The sequence below is a fragment of the Amphiprion ocellaris genome, chromosome 1 (assembly GCF_022539595.1).
Source record: "Amphiprion ocellaris isolate individual 3 ecotype Okinawa chromosome 1, ASM2253959v1, whole genome shotgun sequence".
Taxonomy (NCBI): Eukaryota; Metazoa; Chordata; class Actinopteri; family Pomacentridae; genus Amphiprion; species Amphiprion ocellaris.
The window spans coordinates 17,831,427-17,854,581 of NC_072766.1; the positions used below are offsets into that span (position 1 = coordinate 17,831,427).

Consider the following 23,155-nt stretch of genomic DNA (forward strand, 5'->3'; position numbering starts at 1 on the left):
AAGTTGAGGCAGAAAGTTAACAAAGAAAGTTGAAAACCACCTTCTGATACCTGAAATCTCTGAGTTTTCACACAAAGAACGCCTGAACATGTCAAACTGGTTTCATAGTAGAACCATCATTGTAAAAACATAGTATGGTGTGTTGCTCAAAAAACATTACGACCCGGCTGTCTAGGGTTGCCGAGGAGAAACACAAAAACAGGACAAATGCTGGTTTCCAGGGGGATAGGCAGGTATTTATTTGAAAGAGTAAGTTTACAACAACACAACATGTGAGCAGAAAAATCACAAAGTCTGTCTTTAGTTCAGCTGAAAATATTAGTTTTTGTCTTTTTTATTGACCAAACTTTTCAGGAAGTAGATGAAGAATAATTAAAGCTCTCATGTAGAAGTCCAACTTATTTTGGATCCTTGTGGAGAGTTTAATCTTAGAGTTTGTACAGCTGTTGAGTTTTTAGAGTCACATGGATTGTTTTGACATTTAATAACCGAGTCCTGAAATAAAATTACAGTTGTGGATTTCTGTCATTTAGTCTGGACTAAACAAATAACAGCAGCATAAATCTCAAACGTCATTATGAGGAGTCTGGATTGAGGTTTCTCACTTGATAATGATCAAAACATGAAATTTAGGTTGGTTTAAAGGAATATTCCACCTTAAATCTTTGAATGTTGACCTAAAAGGTTGGTTTCAGGAAGTATTCCACCTACAAGGTCCTCAAACATCCACCTTAAAGGAACATTCCACCAAAAATCCTTGGACATGCACCTAAAATGTTGGTTTAACCGAGTATTCCATCCAAAATCCTCAAAGAGACCTGAGGGGCTGGTTAAAAGGAATATTCCACCTAAAACCTCAAATATAGACCCGAAAGGGTGGTTTAGAAAAAATCCTTCAATGTAGACCAAAAAAGTTAGTATGGAGGAATATTCCACCTGAAATGTAGACCTGAGAAGTTGGTTTGGAAGAATATACCATCCTAAACATCCTTAAATGTAGACTAAAAGACGGTTTGGAAGAAAATTCCACCTAAAATCCTCCAATGTAGACCTAAAAGGTGAGTTTAATGGTATATTCCACCTAAAATTCACTACTGTAGACCTTGGAGGTTGGTCTGATGGTATATTCCACCCAACATCCTTGAACATAAACTTAAAAAGTTCGTTCAAAGGAATATTCCACCTAAAATCCTTCAATGTAGACCAAAAAAATCTTGGTGTAAAGGAGTATTCCACCTTAAATGTAGACCTAAAGGATGGTTTGGAGTAATATTCTACTCTAAAATCTTCCAATGTAGACCTAAAAGGTTGATCTGATGGTATATTCTACTCAACATCCTGGAACATTTACCTAAAAGGTTGGTTTAATGGTATATTCCCAGAAGAACCCTTGAACATTGGGCTTAATGGTATATTCCACCCAAAATACTTGTACATATACCAAGAAGTCAGTGTAAAGGAAATGTAGACCTAAAAGGATTGTTTAAAGGAATATTTAAACTATTATTTTCATTATTTAATAATCTGTTATCAGTCAGAACCCTGGCAAACTTATTTTCATCAGTTTTTTTAGTGGAAGTCACAAATAAAGGAGCTCTTGGTTTTTCCCGGCGTTACTGAGTCAAAAGCTGCTGTTTCAACACAGACACGTTCACATGCATCCACAAACCTCTCAGCACTCAAACACCCACAGACAGGAGGCCGGCTGGGCCGAGGCTCGGCGGCGTCCTCAGACCCACGAGTCGGGGAGTCGCTGAACTTGTTGGTCCGGTTTGAAGGCCTCCATGTGGTCCAGTAGAAGTCCACGTAGTCGGTGTTGGCTTTGAACCGCAGCGACTGGCCTCCATCAGGTGGACCGGCTCGTCCTCGTAGGGCTCCTCCTGTAGCCTTGAGGGGACCACAGGAACATTCAGTAGCTGTTGGAGTTCTTCCTGTCAGGCTCGTGGTAGAACGGCTCTGAAGAATCTTGTACTTGTCTTATCTGGAACAATCTAACAGCCTAAACTGTTAACAGCGGTGTAAAGAAGCAAACACACAGGCATAGATTAGGACTCAAACTAGATTTATTTTAGAAAACAAATCAACTTAGAGGCATTTGTTCACACATGTGGCTGAATAGGAGGCCGTCCAATCAGATTTGAGGTCTTCACTCTGTAGGTTGTTTGTTTGGTGAGACTCTTGGACCTCCATCAGCTGACATGGATGTTTGATGGTCTTCCTCTCTAGTGCCAGATGATTCATCCATGAATTCAGCAGCTACAGACTGAAATGAAGCTCATGCTGCCGTTATTGAATTCCTGTTCCAGATCAAATGTTCAGAGCTCACCTTGAATGCAGCCGTCTGCTGTCTGATAGTTTTTCTCATTGTAGTCTTCAATAAAGTCTTTTTCCTCATGTCAGGATGTGGTGAGACTCTTTCTCAGTCTCTGCAGACGTCCCTCATTGTGCATCTCCAGAGAAGAAACAGAAAAACTGATCACTGCTTCAGCATCACAAACGCTCTCCAGCATTGAGAGTGTTTTAGGAATTCATTCATTGTGTTGTGAACTTTGAAGGAGCAGAAACTTTACAGCTGCCAAAGATATGAGCTCCAATTCTGGATGTTTTAGGAAATGAAGTTCATCAAATGAACACTTGATTATTGCTGATAACGCTCATTAAATTACTGAAGAAATCCAACATAAAAACCTGTAAACTCTCAGGCAGCTTTTGTTAAAGTTTGTCTATAATTCTATCATCATGTTCTGGAACCAGGACTCTGCAGAAGTTCCTTCAAACAGATACTTGTGTGTTTCTATTTAAGGCCTCAGGTTTGAACGTACAGCAGAGGATTAGAAAGGAGTGATTTTAATGTTTAAATCAGTCCAGTAAATGTTTGGCATGAAAATTATTAAAATTTTGATTTAGATAGATTTGTGTCAAATAATATTGTAGAGTCTCACTTAAATATATCCAAATGAGTTCAGTGTATTTACATTTTATAGAATATTTGATTTCTTAATCTCAATACTGTAGGGTCTGACCCTAAATATTATAATAATGATGTCAATTTAAATAATATTTTAGTGCAGAGTCATAAACTTTAATCAGCTAAACTTACATAATAAATATCACTGTACAATCTTAACCTGAACATTCATATTATTGAGGTAAATTTACATAAATCATGATATTCTAGAGTCTTAACTGGAATATTTCTAACATTAATCTTTTTGTATTGTGCTGATAAACAACAATAACCCGACTTTCAGATAATATTTGTTGTCTGTGATTGTGAGACTAAATTCCTCCACATTCTGGAACTGGACTGCATTTCCCAAAATGGAAACATGGACAGAATTTAACACTCATGTATCCATGGCAACGCTAAAGTTTCTGCTTCTTACCAAAGTTCACAACACAAGTAAAGATTTTAATGTAAAACTTCAGGGATGACTGCTAACCATAAGTATTCTGATCAATACTTCATGATCAATATCAGGACAGATGTTACAACTCCAGCTGTTGCATTAGACTGCAGTTATTCACAGAGAAATTAAAACATCACATTCCTCATAAAAACTAGATGGGACTTTTATTAAATAAAGTGTTGGTGAATAAACAGTGTAAAAAGTGCAAAGCAGCTCCATTAAATCAGGAGATGTGAGACTTCCACAGCATGGATCACCATCTGCTGTGTTGATTCATAGCTGAATGTCAGAATGAACTGAGATAGAAAAGCTGCTTTGAGCTGCAACATTACGGTCTGACAATCCAACACCATCACAGTTTTCATCTGGTTGTTTTGCTCCAACATGCTGTGAAGTTCAGTTTTTACCTGAATCAATACAGAGATTCTATTTCCAACCAAGACTGGAATAAAAATTAGAATGTTATGAGGTTATTAATGCAACTAAATCCTTTCAGATGGAAGGATTTACTTCTAAGTTCTAATTCAAGTTTCAGTTGGAGCACATTGCATTCACAAAGAAAAACAGCGAAACCTTCATAGCAACATTTAATAAACCTAAAGCTTCCCTGTTGGCTCATTGGTGGAGTTTGTTACTGAGCATCTGAACCTTAAATCCAGTGAGACGACCATCTTCAGTCGAGGCCAGTCAGAGAACTTCAAGACCTTCCATCAGCTGGACCAGATGTGGCATCATCTCCCTCTGAACATCTGGATGACAGGAGAAAAGACAGAAATCAAACACAGATCACAGAAATACAATTTATTCACTTTCATCATTTTATAAAAGTAGCATGAACTTTATTAAAACTTGACAACATCAGTAATGAAAGTAAATGTTTTTATCTCGTGTTGAAGCTAAATTTAAAGTCAATTTTAATGACAGTTTATCCTGAGAGGAGTGAGAATGGAGCTTTTCTTTCCTTTTTAGAATATTCCCTCAAAATATTCTGTTTATTATTGGCTTTAGAAGCATTTTTCTTTACTTATTTATTTTTAGATACCTCAGACTGATACACTTTGCTGGTTTGCAGATAATTTCATGTACAATGACAATAAAGATCTTCTATTATAACATATTTTGCTAAAACAAGAACTGCAAACCTTCTCAACCATCTCTCAGGCTGCAAAATTCCAACTGCGACCAAGAATTATCTGATGTAGTTATTATTATAATCTTTACTGAACCAGCCCTGGAATTAATAAAAATCTGTATATGGATATGATTTTCTCTGATGGGACCACTATGGAAGCCGTAGTAACAATTAACTATCCTTTGAAGGGAAAGATTAGGTCTTCTTCAGGTGGATAAAAAAAATGCTCTCCCTTAAAAAAAAAAAAAAAAATGCATACAATAAAGTAAATCTCTTCTGCACTGCACACATACTACACTTTTGTATAACTCTGGATGTCAGAGTAAAGGCAGACAGATCCACCTGATCAGCCACAACATTCTGACCACTGACAGCTGAAGAGAACAACATCCATCATCTTGTTCTAATGCAACGTTCTGCTGGGAAACCTTGACGTTCATGTGGATGTTTGACATGTACCACCACCTAAACACTGCAGGACAAACAACCCCCTAGTCTCCATGGCAACAGCAGTCCTTGATGCCAGCTGCCACCCTCAGCAGGACAAACTAAAACTGCTCAGGAGTGGTCCGAGGAACACGACAGAGCTAAGCTGTTCACCTGGGTTCCACACTCCCCACATCCAGATCTGATTGAGCATCTGTGGGATGGTCCAGGATCAGCCTGGTCTAGGTAGGACCCACCCTGCAACCCACAGGATCCACAGAATCCACAGGACATCCCCAGAGGTTCTGATGAACCACTGGGTCAGAGGAGTTTTAGCAGCATAAAGGGACCAACACAGTATTAGTCAGGTGGTCAGAATGTTATACTGTTATATTGTCATGCTGATTATATGATCAGTAAATGTTACCATCAATTATAACGTCCACATTGATCAGGAAAAAAAACAACTATCAGTTCATTCAGAAACTGTGGGGTTAAACCTAAAAACACAGACCTCAACAGCAGTTTGTTTCAAAGCAGAACACCAGCTGGTTTTCACTAAAGAAGCTTTCAGAGCAACAATTAAATGACAGTTTTGTTCTCATTAAGTTCAGAGTCAGCCAAAATAATGTACACACATCAGGAAAAGAAAAACTTTTATAAATATTTCATTTGTATAAGTACTTCTACACATATAGATTCCTCTTTCTAAGTTTGATCAAATCACGATAACTCTGTGTCCTGTTGTACGATGTTTTCCCAACAGATGGCGCTACCCTCATGAATGGAGCATCAACAAGTGACGTCTACAACACAACAGAAATGTCTGGAAGCCAGTGGCCACCACTTTGAGCACCTCTTGTAATTGTAGAGGCCAAAGATAACTTTTATTAATCTCGTGATGTCTGAATAAATTTGGTATTGAAATATTTATGCAAGTTTTTCTTTTCCTGATGTGTGTAAACATTATTTTGGCTGACTCTGTATAATGGGTTTCTGACAGGTCACCAGGCAACATCTTTTTATAATAATGACAAACATACCTGCATTCTACAGGAGTGATTTTCCTCATGTGCAGGTAAAGATGTGTGAGGAGCTTAGAGATGACAGGAGCAGGAGTCATCCTCACTAATTCAGCTTCCACCTAGAAACAGAAAGACCACAAACAAACACACTGATATACTCTCAAACGTTCAACCTCACAGCCTCAAAATATCTGTTTAGGAAGTGTTGTGTTTCTAAATTCTGCTGAAAGCATTGACAGACATTCTCTTACAAGGTTGTGTAAAAAGCAGCCTGTCCTCTGAGCTACTGAGAAATCTTCCTGAACAAAGTTTCTACGTGTAAATCAGCTCAACAAAAACTAAAGCCTCAGTCAGAGATAACAGGTATCGCAAATTATAAAGAACTTTCTTTGTTAACTCAGACTTTCTGCTTCAACCTCACATAAAAAGGGGAGTTTAACTCATCAGGTGACTGAAAATGAACGGCTTGTGCAGTTCTAGATCCAAAAGTAGGATGTTTCAACTCATGTTTTACTACAAATACATGCAATAATAAATAAATACAATGGCTGGTTGTTAGTTTATTCACTATTAATGTCATTTTATATACTGGATTGAACTTGAGCAGTGGAAGAGAGAAGGAATTTAATGAAATTATGGAGATTCAGAAAGGTAATGTTGCGCAATGTTAAGTTAAGCGTGGTTTAATTCAAACCAGCTGAATGTTAAACTTCAGTGCAGCTCAACGGGTTTCAATTAACCTTAAAGTAGAATAACTTTTTTAAAAACTAAAATACACAGCAGAGAAATACAGGTTGAGAAGGTCATTCTACTAATGAGGGACAGCTGTGGCAGCAACTAACACAGGTGTTCAGCGGTAAGTTAGCCACCTGTGTTAATTAGCTCACTAGCTAACTTAGCCGCTTAGCTAGCTAACGCGTCCGGACCAACTGCTGAAACACGACAAAACACAACTCTTTACAAGTCGCTGACTTAACGTACAAAAAAACAACGCTACAGGTTATTAGTATTTATCTTCTTACCGTGTTTTACTCCAAAAACAAGCTCAACAACAGCCAGAGATGCTACCAGACGTGGCGACCATAGATACATATAACACTAGATACGCTAGCGTGCAGTCTTCTATATTGTCTATGGTCTGACCAATCGCTGCTCTCTGGCTCCGCCCTCCGAGAATCTTGCTGTCGTTTGGCTCCACACTTGCTGATGACCACTTCCGGTCCCACAAAATAAAAACACGGACCTTTTTTCGTTTCTGTCTCTTACTGATTTTATTTTTTTGTTATTCTAAATATAAAATGAAAATCAAAGCATTTTTAAAATTTCGTACATCCCTTTTTGATCATGAAAAGGAAAAACGCCTTGTATTTCAATTTTAATTTTTGTATTTTAAAACGAAAATCAAATAACCACTTGTTTTTTGTTTTTCAATACCCGCTTCAGAACGGAAAATCCAGTTACCAGATCCGTACACGGACCTTCAGAGCATGAAGATGTAATGTTAACAACTCCAACCATCTCTGGCCTATGGTTACATGTATGTCCTATCTGTGGAGTTGAGTACAGAACAACCATTTCCACCTTTCTGTTCCTTATAGAACAAGTTTGGCATTGATAAGACAGAACATGCAGAGAGCCTCATGCCTGCCCTTGACACAAATTTCTTTCTTCTGTTTTTTTTTTTTTTTTTTTTATCTTCAGGTCATGTTTCACAGCACACTCTGACACCCAACGTACTGTCTTCACTTACAGGGGACAGTGTGTGAGACATCATTAATACATTTCTCACAGTGTCAAATGTAGTGCCTACTGAATACCAGCACACTAGAGTCCTGAATGGAATGAAGTCCAGTTATAAAATTCTGCCTACATTATGTACAATTTTGTGCAAAATAAGAGTCCTGCATTACACTTAAAATTGCCAAAATGACTTGTGATGTCTCCGGTCATAAATTTCAAAATTACATTGGCCAGACACATGCATTATGGCACTAAAATTAAGGATTTTTGTTTCTGTCATTATATCATTATACGGTATAGCATTTCTGCTGCAGTCTACAGCAAGTAGATGTACACGAGGAGAATGAATACATCAGAACTGCATTTTTTGACTTATTTTTTGTCACTTGCGCTGAGAAAACAAGCTATGATGCAATACACACATATCACCCAACATCTTACAAGCTGTTGCAGTGACTTTGTTCAACGATATTCAGCAGACACAGGAGAACATATTAATTCACTTGGAGTCATGGTTCAGGCTGCCTCGGCTCATTATTCACTTGCTTTTCACTGTTTTTGGTCTCTGCCAACTCCTGGAAGAACATATCTGGCTCTTTAGCTGCTTAATGCTCTACTGTGTTCTGCGCTGTTTGCTGTTTGGTGCTGGTAGAGTGCATTTTTCACTAAAAAATAGCTGCCAAAGCAGTTAGGTTTGCATGAAAGAAATGAAGTCGCAAACTTGATAACCAAAGATGACTAAAATTTCCACGTCTAAGAGGAAGTGCTAGCTATTTCCTCTGTATGTTAACCATCATGAGTCACTGCTTCCACGAACAAGTTGTCATGTTTCATTGTTAACTGAAATTAAACTTTTAAATACTCTGTCTAAATACTAGTTATATGTCCATCACATTATTAGGAATAGTCTGCTTTCATCACATTGCAGTATTATCGAGACTAACTTAAAGCGAGCCATTAAAAACACATACATTTGAGTAGTATTTTCTTTCAATGGTTAAATTTCAGTTTTGATGCTTTTCTTCATTATCTCACATTGAAGAGGCAGGAGGCTTTTCAAAGTCAGTCCCAAGTGTGCAGCGCTGGTGGACACGCATATGCTCTGTGACTCGGTACTGCCGTGAAAAGGTCATGGGACAGTGGGGGCAGGGGAAGGGCCTTACGCCAAGGTGGCTGCGCACATGTCTATTCAGAGAGCCTCGCTGGCTAAAGGAACGATCGCATAGAGAACATTGGAAAGGGTGGTGAGCAGGACTTGACAGATGAGCTGATATGTTTGATGGCACGCTGGCTGAAAGGGTAGAAGGTATGCAAACAGACGAGGTGGATGGCATGGAGACTTGTGCAGAGTCTGACACAGGAGGAGCTGCACAGGGTGTCCAGGCACTGATTTGGTTCTCAACCACTTCCATGACTCCAGCTTTTTGTATAACCTCAGCTCCTGGTCTGCTTTGGTCTTTACCCACAGATTTTCTTTTATCAATATTTGCTTGTCCACCCCAAGATGTTGTCTCATCCAAACTCTCAGTCCTAGCCCTCATTTTTTTCATCTCATCCCTTGCTGTTGCTTCTTTTCTTTGGACTCTATCATGATTCCTGATCCTAGTTTCAAATGTGTCCTTTTCTCCAACCTCGATCTCTTCTCTGTCAGATCTGTGTTTACAGGATACAATCAGTTCAGCAGGTTTGGTGCTAATGTCCAGCAAGAGAACTTGGTCTGTTGCCCCTGTAGCAAAGTGCTGCTTCAGGGGACTCAGACCTGGACTTGCAGAGGTACTGACCTCGTCATCACTGGACTTGCCTGAATGATCAGGGTGGTTAGCCTGGGGGTGTTTTTGATCTGGGTCTCCATGGGATAAGTGCATGTTGTCCTGTGGTAGGCAGTGATAATGAAGATGTCCATGGTATGACTGGCCCACACTAAGAGATAAGTGTGGCTCCGTGGTCTCAGTGCCTAAGGTCTGTTCAGGTTCTACAGATGAGCGGCATTCAAAGGGAGAGCGCCTGCCAGTGACATTATCCAAGCTTGACCCTGGTGTGATGGAGACGGGCAGACACAAATCAACACTGTGTGCTCTGCTTTGCATAGCTGTATGTCTGCAATTTGAATCATGTTCATTCTGGCTAGAGGCGGAATCTTTAGTGCTTTTCCCAATTCCATGTATGTTCGAGTACCAGTTTATCTTATTTACATCGAGATTGCAATGGCTGTCGTGCACATCCATTTCAGCGGAATACCTTCTAGAGTTACAATGTTCCTCTTTCGCTTCTCCCTCGGCACATAAATCTTTACAGTGAGAGTCCCTCTGTGTGTCTGAGTGTTCTACAGGAAGCGAAACTGCAGCTCTCGGATCTTGTGAAAGCTCCTCTGTTGCAGTTGCCAAGGACACATTGTAGCACTCAAAGCAATCCAGTCGCTTATGTTTGGAGGGGAAACCATCGATACTGAGGTCACTTCTCGACTTTAACCACTTGTTCCTGTCCGTGTTCTGTGGCACTGAATCATCCCTCAGATGTTCTGTATTGTGGGGCAATCCTTTTCTTATATGTTCTTTATTCTGTATTATAAAACAATCTGTATTGCTGCTGTTGTAATCCTCTTTCGACACATCAGATCTACCTGCGCTGAATTTGTAACTAAAATCCTGCGTAGCACATTGAGCTGAAATGTCACGGTAATCTTGACTGTGTGTGAGAGTGTGGTGATTATTATGTTTGTTGTCCAGACTCTGTGCTCCATGCTGACTTTCATGTTTAGTGGAAAAACTCTCTACAATGCTGTCATTGTCTGTGCTTGCTGAACGTGAGACAGAAGCCCTGCTAGAGCTGCCTGCAGCCAGGGATGCTGGATGGTACGGAGGCACTGCAGACACTTCTGCCAGCTGGAGGACAGCCACTCTACTGCTGTGACAGATGACAGGAACTGCCCCACAACTTGGATGTGGTGATAAGGAGGAGCTCCTCCTGTCCTCGGTTGTTCTCATTAGCTCCTCTCCTTTGCTCTTCTGCCAGATCTCTGGCTTTACAATGGCAGTCAAATGAAACTGATCCTTTCGGACCTCTTTGTCCACTTCAGACATGTCATGCCTTTCAGCAATGCCAGTGATATTCTGAATCAAATCCTGACGTGTCAGATGAGGTGCTTGTCTGTAGTCACCTGCATTTGCATTGCTTTCAGTGCTTAAGCTGTTTGCATCTGATGTGCTACACTTGTTGGAACCATGCTTACTGCTATTTCTACTCATAACTATTTCTTCGTCTCTAGAATCTCTACTGGTTGAATGCATCTGAGATTCATTAAATGTTTCCACAGTTGCTGAATACTCATGAGCTTCCCTTTCTGGTGAACTTGTAGCACTTTGTACGCTGAAAGTGTCTGTTTCCTCAAGTCTTCTAAAGGCATCACTACTGGGTGTTAGAGGCAGATCACTGAATATGTTCATCGTTGTCCTAGAAGTTTTCTTATTGCCTTTATATGGTTGAGTTTCAGCTCCAGGGGATGCATCAGCATTTTCTGCAGCACTCGCCTCAGTTTGTTGCCAAGCCCTCAGAGCCTCCTGCAGTTCAATCATCTGCAGGTAGCAGGCAGCGTTGAGCAGACTGTAGTACTGTTGCTGGCTATGAGTGAATGGCAAAGCTCCTGTGTAAATGTAATCCAGAAGAGGCGTCAACACAGCGTCAGACAGACATGGAGCTTGAAGTTCCACCAGAGCACCAGTAGACGACAAAATAGATGCCAGCACTGGACTAGAAGCTGCCAGAACACACCTGGAGGAGCAAAGACCAATTACATGTGTGATCAGGCATAAAATCATAAAAATCACATAAGGCATACAACGCAATTATAAACATGTGACGTTTAAGAATGTTTTACATGTTGGAGTGTTTGTTTGGGAGTGGCATAAGCAGTTGCTCACCTGTGTGCAGGGTAGAGCTGAGCTGGACTCTGTCTCTGTATCAGCACACAGTCACAGAAGTGAGCTTGTTCTCTTTGGATGTTCAGATAAGCCAACAATGACACTGCATGGCTGCCAACGTCCTGGGCACAGTGTGGCACCTGGAGGGTACAGAGCAGTCCATTGGAGTTATGTGCAGTTAACAAGGTGAAACAGAATAATACCCATGAAAAAGATTCTACTTTCAAACAAGCCTGTCTTGCTGTAATCATTTGTTCTGATTACACTGGTGCTTGCGAGAAGTGTTCCTGACGATGGACACAATCCACACAACTTGTTCCATGTAAAAATGGATTGAAAGGTATAGATGAAGTTAATATGAAGCTCCACTTAGCCAAGTTAGATAAACTGAGTGCCGATCTTCTATGATTACGGTGTTTTTAGTACCAAAAGAGCCACAAAGAAGGAATTTCACACTGAAATTGCTGTATCTTTGGAAGGTGCTCAGATGGCATGTCTCACTCACATTACTATAGTTTTACATGCACTGAGTTACATTTTTACATGGAATTGCAACAGTTGATTGTGTCTCTGTCACTGAAAGCACATTAGAAAGGTCTCTTTTAACTATGAACAGCAATAAAGATTAAAGCCATCAAAACTGGTTGAATGTTCATTTGTGTGTCTTGCTGTTATTTTAACACAGAATCCATGCTTACAATCTTTGAATGGGGCTAGCTGATTTAGTTGCTTTCTCTGATGGCTTTTCAAGTTCTGTCTTAGCCTGCACTCTGAGTTTCAACTCAAAGCCTCAAGAGATATTAAAATAAATCAAGGCAACGTATTCTTGTAGTGATTAAAACATTATGCATAACTGGCTCCACCTTTTTTCAGCTACATTCAATGTACAAGCAGACAAAACTCTTCTAATAGACCTATTAACAAAACAATGCATGCATTCTTTTAATATGGGTATTTATCAATAAACTTTTCAAAATCAGTTGATATACTTCACAAATATAGAAATCTACAACCCCAATGACAGCAAATCTGTCCTTGATTACTTTAAGTTACTTAAGTTGTAAAGTAGTGCAGTATTAAGAGCTCTCTGATTATATTAACCAGATAGAAATAAATATTCTCTTACCTCCATGGTGTATCGGGAGAGAAAAGCAACAAGCCTTCACTGTCGTGCTTGCAGTTGAATGATAGAACGAACCTCTATAGAGGCTATATAGTCAGTTTACTATCTACGCACACTGTGTCTTGTGGAAAACAATCACACGCTTTTCATATTGGGAGCGTGGCATGACACAGAAGGACAGGTGCTTATAAGGAGTGCCGGCGTCTAGCGTCAGAATCTCCACTGCCTGTTATGGAGGGACATGAGACCAGCCCACTGAGGACCCACAGAGCTGTAGCAGCGAGACAGTGTTTCTACTCACATCACAAGAAGATTGCATGAGTGAAGTTATTTTTCTGAATGCTACAAATACGCAGTAAATACCAAGTTGTCATTACAAAAGACAGAGCACAGGGCAGTTATTCATTCTAAGAATAAGTACCTAACAGTCCTGAGGAACCTTCTTTTTTTCTATTCTCTTGCAGGGGGGTCAGAGGTCATGTCAGTTTTAGCATGAATGTACTTAATGTGCCAACTTTGTGCTCTCTACAAGCCATAGTAGAGAGCACTGACGAAGAAACATGTGATACACTTAAACATTTCTACCTGCTTTGATTCTAGATAGAACGTTTCCAGCGTCAGACTATGAGCCTGTCCCTCTCAGCTGACGTTTTGTTGACAACTCCATACTGAGCCATCTCTCCACCCTTCCACACCATGTGCTTGTCACGCCTTTTAATCGCTGCAGCACTCTAACGTTACAGAACAGTCTCACTGACCACAAGCCTGTACTACATTTTCCCTTCCAGTGTGCAATGGAAATACTACTGCAGCACTCCGCATTACATAGTGAACCACTTAAATCGTGACTTGCAGCACTGACTAAAAACTAATAATAACTCACTACACAACTAATTCTGATGCCACATAAAAAAATTATAAATATTCAGATCATGCAATGGGAAAAAGTAATTTGTTTACCGTAAAATTCACTGATCCAGCACTCTTTGCCTTTGTCTTCTTATAATGGCACCTGTCATTCTGATTTGTTAGGCAGCAAGTGAACATCAATTCTTGAAGTATTGTAAGCAAAAAAAATGAGTAAGTGTAAGGCCCTGAGTAATGACAAATACTGATGGACAGAGAACTGCGTCAGGCCATCTCCAAGGTCCTGCAGTGGCTGGTACCTACCAAAAGCGGTACAAGAAAACTACAGCTGGATCATTGACAGCGTCATGAGTGCCCAAGGCTCACTGGTGCATGTTGGTATGGAACACTGCCACTTTTGGTCCCCAGTGCAACCCCACAGAAAAGCTAGTGTAGTCCAGACGGCTGAAAACCTAATGTAGCTATTGCAGAAAGGTGTCAGGACATACAGTGCAATGCAGCTTGCTGCCTGTCAGCGAACACTTGCTGACACTTTTTACAGCTGAAAGTATACAATGGGCATGTGAGCATCTGAACTAGACCGTGGAGGATGCTGAGACGTAGCTCCTTCCTATACACTGGTGCAAAACCAGATCATGTCAGCAGTATTCCGGATAGCAGCGACCTGTTTCAATGCACCTTGCTATGTTGCAAACATTGTTCAGGAACATGACAAAAAGCTCAAAGTATTGACTTGTACCCAAAATTCCCCAGAGCTCAATTAGATCTAGCATCTGTAGGATGTGCTGGTAGAAGATGTCCAATTTTTGGAGTCCCCGACTCACAACTTGGAGGACTTACAAGATAGTGTATGAAACCACAGCACACCTTCAGAGGTCTATAGAGTCCACACCTTGTCATAAGGAGGGCCTACACAGTATTAGGCAGGTGGTTTTAATGTTTTCCACTGTGTACAAGTCGAACCAGGTGGCCTACATTTGTGGCAAATGTCATAGTTAACAAAAACAGACAGATAACAATAACAACAAACATTAAAATATTAAATACAAGCAATTTGATTCATAAAGTACAGGAGGACCATGGGCATATAATACCCATGGTTCTCGTATCTGTGTACTGTGCGGCTAAATAAAGGCAAAACGCCAAAACACACACACACACACAAAGGGTATCACACGTAAGTTTACCACATGGTAGCTCTGAATGTTTCCATTCACCGGGTGTGTAGTGACATAGCTCACGTACTGGACTGTACTTGCACGTGAAAGAGAGTGGCTCCCTTGGTCACAATCACAGCATCACCTTCTGTGACTGTACTGACAAAGTCTCTAAAAGCTGGGGGCCAATTCATAAGACAACAACAATGGTTGTGCCCATCCCATTTGTAACTTCTGTAATTTTAGTAAAGAAATACAGCAAGTCGCACATTTGGCTAGTTCCTGAATCAATAGAAGCACTCCCTTTATCAGGAGTGTTTAAAGAGATACTTGCAAACACTAATAGTCAAAAAAAATCGAAAAAGTAACTAATGCCAGCAGTTAGCCTTTTGAAAAGGTCAAACAAAGAAGCATTTCTTTAGATCTGTCTGTATTTTCAATCTGCACCACCAGGCCAGATTCTCTTCTAGGACTGAATTTTGAATATCCATGTAGATGAAACTGATATTAGTTGAAGCAACTGAAGCCGAAACTGTCAGGCACATACGCACCAAATATCAAAACAAGTGCGTTGCTCTGGGAAGCTGCATGCCAGTGTGACATAAGCAAAAAACGGGCACCACAGGAACATTTCAAACATGCGTTATGCCTGACGTTGTTGAGTAATAGCTAACATTCTGTACTACATTCCAACACAAGGTAGAATGTCTTTTTTCATTCAAAAGCTAGTTTCAACATTATCACTCTGTCAGCAGCAGCCTTGCAATAACACACCACACAGACATGGAATGTGAATCCATCATTACCTACACCCGCTTATCCCTCAGAAGGTTGCAGGAGGCAGCTGGCTTTGGTCGAGAGGTGATTTGCACATTCACACGTACGGGCGCCCCGTTTTAGACACGCATCCTCCTACTTATGTGCAATAACTGATACCTCATCCTCTTGTATATAATCTTCTACATATTTATAAGAAGGAAAAAAAAACAAAAAAAACCCCATCTGTATATAACGTTTTTTCTGCAACTTTTGCACTGTTTCTTTTTCTTATCTATTCCTGCACTGCCTTTATACTTTTTCTTTGGAGCTGCTGTAACAGTGAACTTTCCCCACTGTGGGATCAATAAAGTTTATCCTTATCCTTATCCTTATGAGTCGCCAGCTAACCTAACCAGCAAGACTTGGGGAGGAAACCAGAGGACTCGGAAGAAGGCATAAAAACTATTAAATAGTGAATCCATATAGTAGACAAAATAAAGTTCTAACAAGGCAAGGTGTATTTTAAATTTAAATGCTCCGAAGTTGTCTCTCTTTATTTCTTCTGCTTCAGTAACACTTTTGCACACTCATTAAATTCTGTCAACCTCTTAATCCAGTACAGTATATCCATCTCTGCTCTTCTCACTGAGACGCCTTACCGATACACATGAGGATTGCTGTTTGGTAAGTTGACCAGGAGGCAACAAACATGCAAAACCGAACTCTTTGTCTCAAATTGAAATTTTAATGAATAGCTTTAGATCATTATCACAAAAACCAGAAATGTTTGCATCAAACTGCATGATAGATCATCCAACAGTTGTCGAGACACTTCATTCTGAACTACAAATGTCAACCTGCTGGCGGTGCTGCAGCTGGAAAACTCAGGAGATCCTCAAAGTCCCTGAGGCTCATCTTGTGGGCTGCTTGATTGTATGTACAAAAACAAATCTGTTCCAGTCCATCATGTAAACTGTCTGTTAGATACATGCAGAAAGTGTATACACTGTGAATAGACCAACCAAAAAGGCACGCAGAGACAATCACGCTATACCCAGCTGACTACATACCAAATCACTTTCTGCAACACATACAGTACAGGTCTCCAGCTGTGTACTTCTTGTCCCACTTCCATTTTTACACTCATAACATAATCTTCATCCCGCCCTCCCTCCTTCACTCACCCATGCAGAACATTGCAGTCATGGCTGCTATTCTTAGCTCTTTGGCATAACATTGTACCCACTCGTCCCTACATTAACACCCCTGCAAAAACATACATAGTAACAGCAGAGCAGCAGGTCTACTTAAGGACCCTGCTGCCAGAAGACGTGCCAGGGAGCAGAGTGATTCAAATAAAACTGGAGAGAATTCAAGTGACTGAGTGTCTTGTTGGCCTTGGTGTCATGATACATACTGAAAATATACTCAATGTGCAACATCTCTGATTCAGTTCTAGCTGGAGACCTTTGTTCCATATATTCCTCTCTACCAGACAGTATTTCCTAAGTTTATATCATCTCATAAATAAAGAATAAATGCAAAATAAAAAACAAAGATGTGTTAAAAATTTTAATACTTTAATTCCAATGGTTCTCAGATGTCATAGCAGCAGTTAATAAATCAGATACCCATTTAATCACACACATGATCCTCACACGTGCATGACGCAACTAAGGCTGAAGGAAATAAATGGTACCAAATATAACAGCGTGCGCGCAGCAGCAGAAAGCGTCTAGAACAGAGTTATTAATGTGTCACAGGCCAATTCTACACGATAATATTCAAATCCCGATGAGGCAGAACGTTCAAAAGTTCATCTCAGCTGAAGGTTTTAGACTCTGAGAATGTCTCTAATAAAAGTCTAATAATTTAAAGGGGGGCCGTGTGCAGGAGAGTGTTCAGTAATAGCATGTAGACATTCAAAATCTCAAACATCTCATTGCCAAACCATAGTCATTAATAACATTTTTGCTGCTGTCATTCTTCCACAAGATTTACTCCCTGACAGCTACCATTTGTGAGGTCAGCTGCTGAACCAGGCACTGAGAACTTTGTGGTAGATCTCATTCTACTGAAGCTGTGTGCTTAAAAGTGCATGAAATCAAACAAATTACTAAATTTTCAGACCCATGGTGCAAACCGCAGACAGGACGAGATGGCCGCTCTCCTATCTTTAGTGTTTAATACATGCAATCTTTTGTTGTAGTCAATTCTAGGCAAAGAGGAATGCAGCATTCACAATGGCAGAAGCAGCAGCTTTTCAACACAAAGCAGATCATTATTTGGGTTGCTGGCATGAAATACATTAATCCTTGGATTTCTGGCACCTTTTTAAAAGTACATCTGCAACAGAACCTCTCACACTGAGTCAGAGAACAGATCTCTGGACCAATCACATGTCTGGTTCTCATTATCAAGGGGGTAATCATTAGATCCATCAAGACTCCCCTCAACAACTGTCTTGCTTTTGTGAGATGATGTGCATGCTTGAGCCAGCAGAGCTCTTTTACAGTTAACTCCCTGCTGTTGGTCCCAGGCAGAACCTAAACTACTGCTGCTGGTATCGGTCTGCTTTCTTCTTCTGGGCGTCGCACTAAATTGTGTTTTACCAGCAGGTGTAGGGGGAACAATTACTTCACTGTCATCATTACACACAGTCCCATGATAAACTCTTGAGTCTAATTTGTGGTTAACTGTTCCTGCTGATTCCAGGTTTAGATCCTCTCTCTGCACCCTTAGGAGTTGCTGAGCCTGCAGATGTTTTTTATGTTTATTGGGTTTCCAGAACTTCCTTTCTGGGGTAGGTCTGTAGCTGCGTCTGCTGGATGTCCTGTTCCACACCGAGTCTTCTTTTGTAGATTGTCTGTCACACTGGAACAGCTTGTTAGCCTTGAAAGTGTTCAATTTACAACCAACAGACGTCAGGATTTTAGCTTGCTTTTTACTGTCCAGTTCATGCAGATTTCCACAAAAAGCTCCTGAATCTTGATTGTCAAGTTGTGACCTGAACTCACCAGTCAAGTTTGTGCCTAAGTAGGCAGGTGACCTTGATATAGCACCTACTTTTACAATGGGGGTGGACTGAGAGGGAGGGACAAATTCAACATCTTGAGTGATTTGTGGAATTAAACTGTCCCTGTTGGTGCATTTACTTCTTTTTAGTTTGTGTTTGGCTGGTGTTGAATATGTCACATTAGCGTTTTGATCATGTTGATGCTGTTGGTCTAGCTTTGTGAACAGCGGGGAAGCTTCTGTGGCTATCCTGACAGTTTCTCCATTTGTGTTGAGCATCTCTGCGTTGGTACTGATCATGAGTGAGCTACTGAAAAGGTCTGCTGAACAGTTGTAAGCATCTCCTTGAAGATACTCTTCTTCTTTTTCATAACACTGAGAACTATCCTCCTCATCCTGCTGATCATACTCATGGGAACAGAGGTTTCTTTCTTCACTCCTGTTAATGCGTTCCAGAGGATTCTTTAATACCTGGTTAGATAAATCATGTCTGTCAGCTCCGTCTGAACCATGTGTGTTAGTGATATCTAGGAATATCTGTGAATAACTGTGTGTCGTGCGAGTGCTTCTTTGACAAGCAGAAGTTGAGTTGGTAATCTCCAGGGTTTTTCTTGGTGTTTCTTTCTGCACATTTCGATTTGACTCTGTTTCACTAACTATGTCAAAATCTTTGTTTTCTTCACAGAGAAACGCTGTAAAACTCTCAGAAAAAGGCAAATCCTCCCATGCCAGTGAGCAGGACAAAAGGGTTCTGTTAAGCTGTTTGGGACAAAGCTCCGTCACATCGCCGCTGCACCTTTTGCACTCAGGCTGGGATGGACTAAACCAAGTGTTCAGGACGGGGCTGTTTCCAACAGCTTTTTCAACAGATGAGTTTGGGTTTTTGACAATTGGTGGATTACTACAAAAGCTGTGCTCTGCAGAAAGAAGAAGACTTCTCTCCTTGATGATGTTGTGGTTCTCCAGGTAGCCTCTCTGTGCAGGGTGTGGTTTTATGCTGTTGTCTGTCTGTCTGCTGTTCTCATCTCCACTGTCCTGGGTACTGCAGCAGTCCTCCTGCTCTGCTGATGAAGTAATTATTCCGAGTGATTGTTGCCATGGAGGGGTGGGAGTCAGTGTGCAGTCTCGGTGCTTTGATCTAGGGTGGAAACAAAAGCAAACTTAACAAAAGACAAAAAGACATGTCCACAAATTCTGCCCTTGCTACTTGACATGTACGAAAAAAATCGAAAGGCTCATTTGTCAAACTAATGAGCTTGGGAGAATTTGTCCTGCTGAGTCAGTTTGACTAACTGGCATTCATTTGTTGCATCTCTGTTGTCTCTTCAGTCTGTCCCAGATACAAAATACAGAGAATAATCAGACAGGAGGCAAGATAATATTTTCCAATTTCATTACCTTTGCAGTGATGGAGTCAGAAGACCAGTGGCAGAAAATGAGGCATTAATAGAGCTGCTGGTTGGAGAATGATCAGGAATTAGAAGCAGGGTTGCTTCTGGAAGTCTGGAGGCTTTGCCTTCATATTCTGAAACTTTCTGAAGAAGACTTCGATAATAACTGATCACTGTGCAGCCCGACAGGCCAGGAGCTTTGGGGAGAATCATCTGACTGGCAACAAACTGGCTTCTGTCTTTACTGCTGGAGCCATTCAGGAAAGATCCTCCAAACCAAGGTCCACTTTCTGTTTCACTTGCCTGAAAGACACAAGTGAGTCAGCTGAAACCAAGCAAGCTAGAATTAACTTCAGTAAAACACACTTTGACACATTAACCTGTGTATCATTTGTTCTTTTTACATTTAACTGCGAGACCAAATGAGAAAATAAAATAACTCATTCATGATTAATGATTATTTGTATTGTCTATTTTATAAACAAGTTACAAATAGAAAATGAATCAACAGATCAAGTTTGATTTTGACATTTAATCGGTCTGTTTTAATATACTGAGAAACCAATTTATATTTATTTGAGTGAATACAATTCAGAAATCTACACTGTTCTTGACAAAAGAAGTGTCAGCTCGAGCTATGCAAACACCATGATGCAAGATTAAGGTCAATAGATACTTGCAGCTGAGATTATATTTGTACATATCCAGAATAACCCACATTCCAAAATACCTAATTTTCTACCATGAGTTTACCTTTAAGCCAAAGATGAAATGTCTGCCGATGAAACAGTCCTCAACAGCCTTCCCCAACAATGTGAATCTTGTTGACTGTTCAACTGATCCATCCAGGTTTTCCACTAACCTTCAAAATGACACACAACAAAAATGCACAACGCCTCTCACTAAACAGCTAAAAGAGAAAAAAGTAATTGTAATCTTTAAATCATTAATCAATGGTTAGGCTAACGCTGCAATTCAAAACAAAAAAGGTACCATTTTACAGAATAAATGCAAGATTTTTCTAGCCTATGTACTAACTTGTCTCTGTTTACATCCTTTGCTTTATAGTTTCTTAAAGAACCACTGCAAAACTGCTTCTAAACCTTGAAATACATCTCCTAATAATATTAATGTATTACTGTATGTGGATTCAATCTATGGAGGGAGGCTCTACACTAAGGCTTGTGAAACTGTTGGTAATATAGGACTGATGGAAAAGAACAAGCTAATCTATATTGTGAACAGAAATTTGGACTTATTTAAAAGGTCATTTTGTGTACTCACCTCTGTAATTCATTTGCATGAATGCCAAAGAATGGATTTAAGGTGCTTCCAAATACTGTAACACCAAATATGCATCTGTCCCGGGTCACACTCAGTGAGAGACGATACCTGTAGTCAACCTGTTCCTTCAGACACCTGTAACCACATCTGGAGCATCTGTATCTGTGGTTGGTGGACAGGGAAGGCAGATGGATCAAACATGAGGCAGGGAGCAGTGCAGAGCCAATATGCATTGTAGGCATTGACATATTTTAAATTGGAAGCTCATTTAGACACTTCCTTTATTTAAATACTGTTGGCACAGAGTATCTTTACTGATTTTCAGCTGGTTTGGGAAGTTTAACAGTAAAGCTTTACAGTTTCCGACGCGAGTTTCCTACAGAGCCTCTGCTTGTCTATCTGAAACAAGTAGTTCTTTCAGACTGGTTCGCTGCTCTTTTACCTCGTCGTGTCCTGTTGTTCGACATCAATCCTGGAGAAACAGCCTTTACAGCTCGGATAAAACACGCAGGTGTCTTGCAGAGACAACACAGCACAATCCACCAGAGCCCGTCTGACAGACATCCAGTCAAACGGGATCCACCTGTAGCTAGCTAGCAGGCTAACCGTAGGCTAACTGAAATTTCTCAAAAAACATAAGTTTAAGGGAAGAATATTCATTACCAAGAACTGTGAAAAAAGACGGACACACATGCTGATCTAAGGTTAAAGATAAAATTTAAAAAAACGTCGAGTTACAATTTCAACGTCCATTTGTTGTTCGGAAACTGAACTGAACACGACCGACCTCTTCCTCGTGTGTTGATTTACAGTCTATACGTGACAAAGCTGCTTGGAGCATTACCGCCACCTACTGGTCAATCCGTGGAATAGCGCAGAGGTGTTCAATAAAATTACATTGTAATAAAATTCCCTGTAAAATTACAATTAAATTTACAATATTGCAATTGTAGTTTAAATTGTAAAGAATTAAATACTGAATAATATATCACAGATTTCTACAATAGAAGGTTTGCTGTTTAATACTGTAAGTGTGATATAAGATAAGATAAACTTTATTGATCCCACAGTAGGGAAAGTTTACTGTTACAGCAGCTCAGGACAGGCGTATAAGGGCATTATAAGAATATACTAAAACACAGTGCAAAAAATTCTATCTATCTTTCTATCTATCTATCTATCTATCTATCTATCTATCTATCTATCTATCTATCTATCTATCTATCTATCTATCTATCTATCTATCTATCTATAAAATATTTACTATAGTTGAATATATATATATTCAACAGTAGTAAATATTTTATATTGTTGAATATATATATATATATATATATATATATATATATATATATATATATATATATATATATATATATATATATATATATATATACATATATATATATATATACATATATATACATATACATATATATATACATATATATATACATATATATATATATATATATATATATATATATATATATATATATATATATATATATATATATATGGGCTGCACAGTGGCGTAGTGGTTAGCACTTTCGCCTTGCAGCGAGAAGATCCCTGGTTCGCGTCCCGGCTTTCCCGGGATCTTTCTGCATGGAGTTTGCATGTTCTCCCTGTGCATGCGTGGGTTTTCTCCGGGTACTCCGGCTTCCTCCCACAGTCCAAAAATATGCTGAGGTTAATTGATCATTCTAAATTGCCCGTAGGTGTGAATGTGAGAGTGATTGTTTGTCTATATATGTAGCCCTGCGACAGACTGGCGACCTGTCCAGGGTGTCCCCTGCCTTCGCCCGAGTCAGCTGGGATAGGCTCCAGCCCCCCCCGCGACCCTAGTGAGGAATAAGCGGTGTATAGATAATGGATGGATGGATGGATATATATATATATATATAGA

The 23,155-nt window shown here is 40.0% G+C and overlaps 2 protein-coding genes across 6 annotated transcripts; both read right to left on the reverse strand.

Moving 5' to 3' along the window:
- Positions 1-219: 219 nt before the first annotated feature.
- LOC111587968 (uncharacterized) lies at positions 220-12,987 on the reverse strand. 5 transcript variants are annotated; one of them, XM_055013737.1, is made up of 6 exons: positions 12,777-12,987; positions 11,651-11,790; positions 7,016-11,501; positions 6,012-6,112; positions 2,327-4,159; positions 220-1,887 (listed from the first exon to the last, which is right to left on the reverse strand). In XM_055013737.1, exons 1-3 carry the CDS (start codon positions 12,780-12,782, stop codon positions 8,765-8,767), a joined length of 2,883 nt encoding a protein of 960 aa, XP_054869712.1. In that variant the 5' UTR covers positions 12,783-12,987; the 3' UTR covers positions 220-1,887; positions 2,327-4,159; positions 6,012-6,112; positions 7,016-8,764. The 5 variants fall into 5 exon arrangements, with proteins under 5 accessions (XP_054869712.1, XP_054869711.1, XP_054869717.1 ...); XM_055013736.1 differs by having other exon boundaries at positions 220-2,004; positions 2,106-4,159; XM_055013742.1 differs by lacking the exon at positions 220-1,887 and adding an exon at positions 2,046-2,222.
- Positions 12,988-17,114: 4,127 nt separating this feature from the next.
- On the reverse strand, positions 17,115-22,050 carry ddias (DNA damage-induced apoptosis suppressor). Its single transcript, XM_023298066.3, has 5 exons — positions 21,689-22,050; positions 21,247-21,408; positions 20,716-20,824; positions 19,970-20,265; positions 17,115-19,709 (listed from the first exon to the last, which is right to left on the reverse strand). The coding sequence occupies exons 1-5, from the start codon at positions 21,808-21,810 to the stop codon at positions 17,918-17,920; spliced, it is 2,481 nt and encodes an 826-aa protein (XP_023153834.2). The 5' UTR covers positions 21,811-22,050; the 3' UTR covers positions 17,115-17,917.
- Between the last annotated feature and the right edge of the window lie 1,105 nt (positions 22,051-23,155).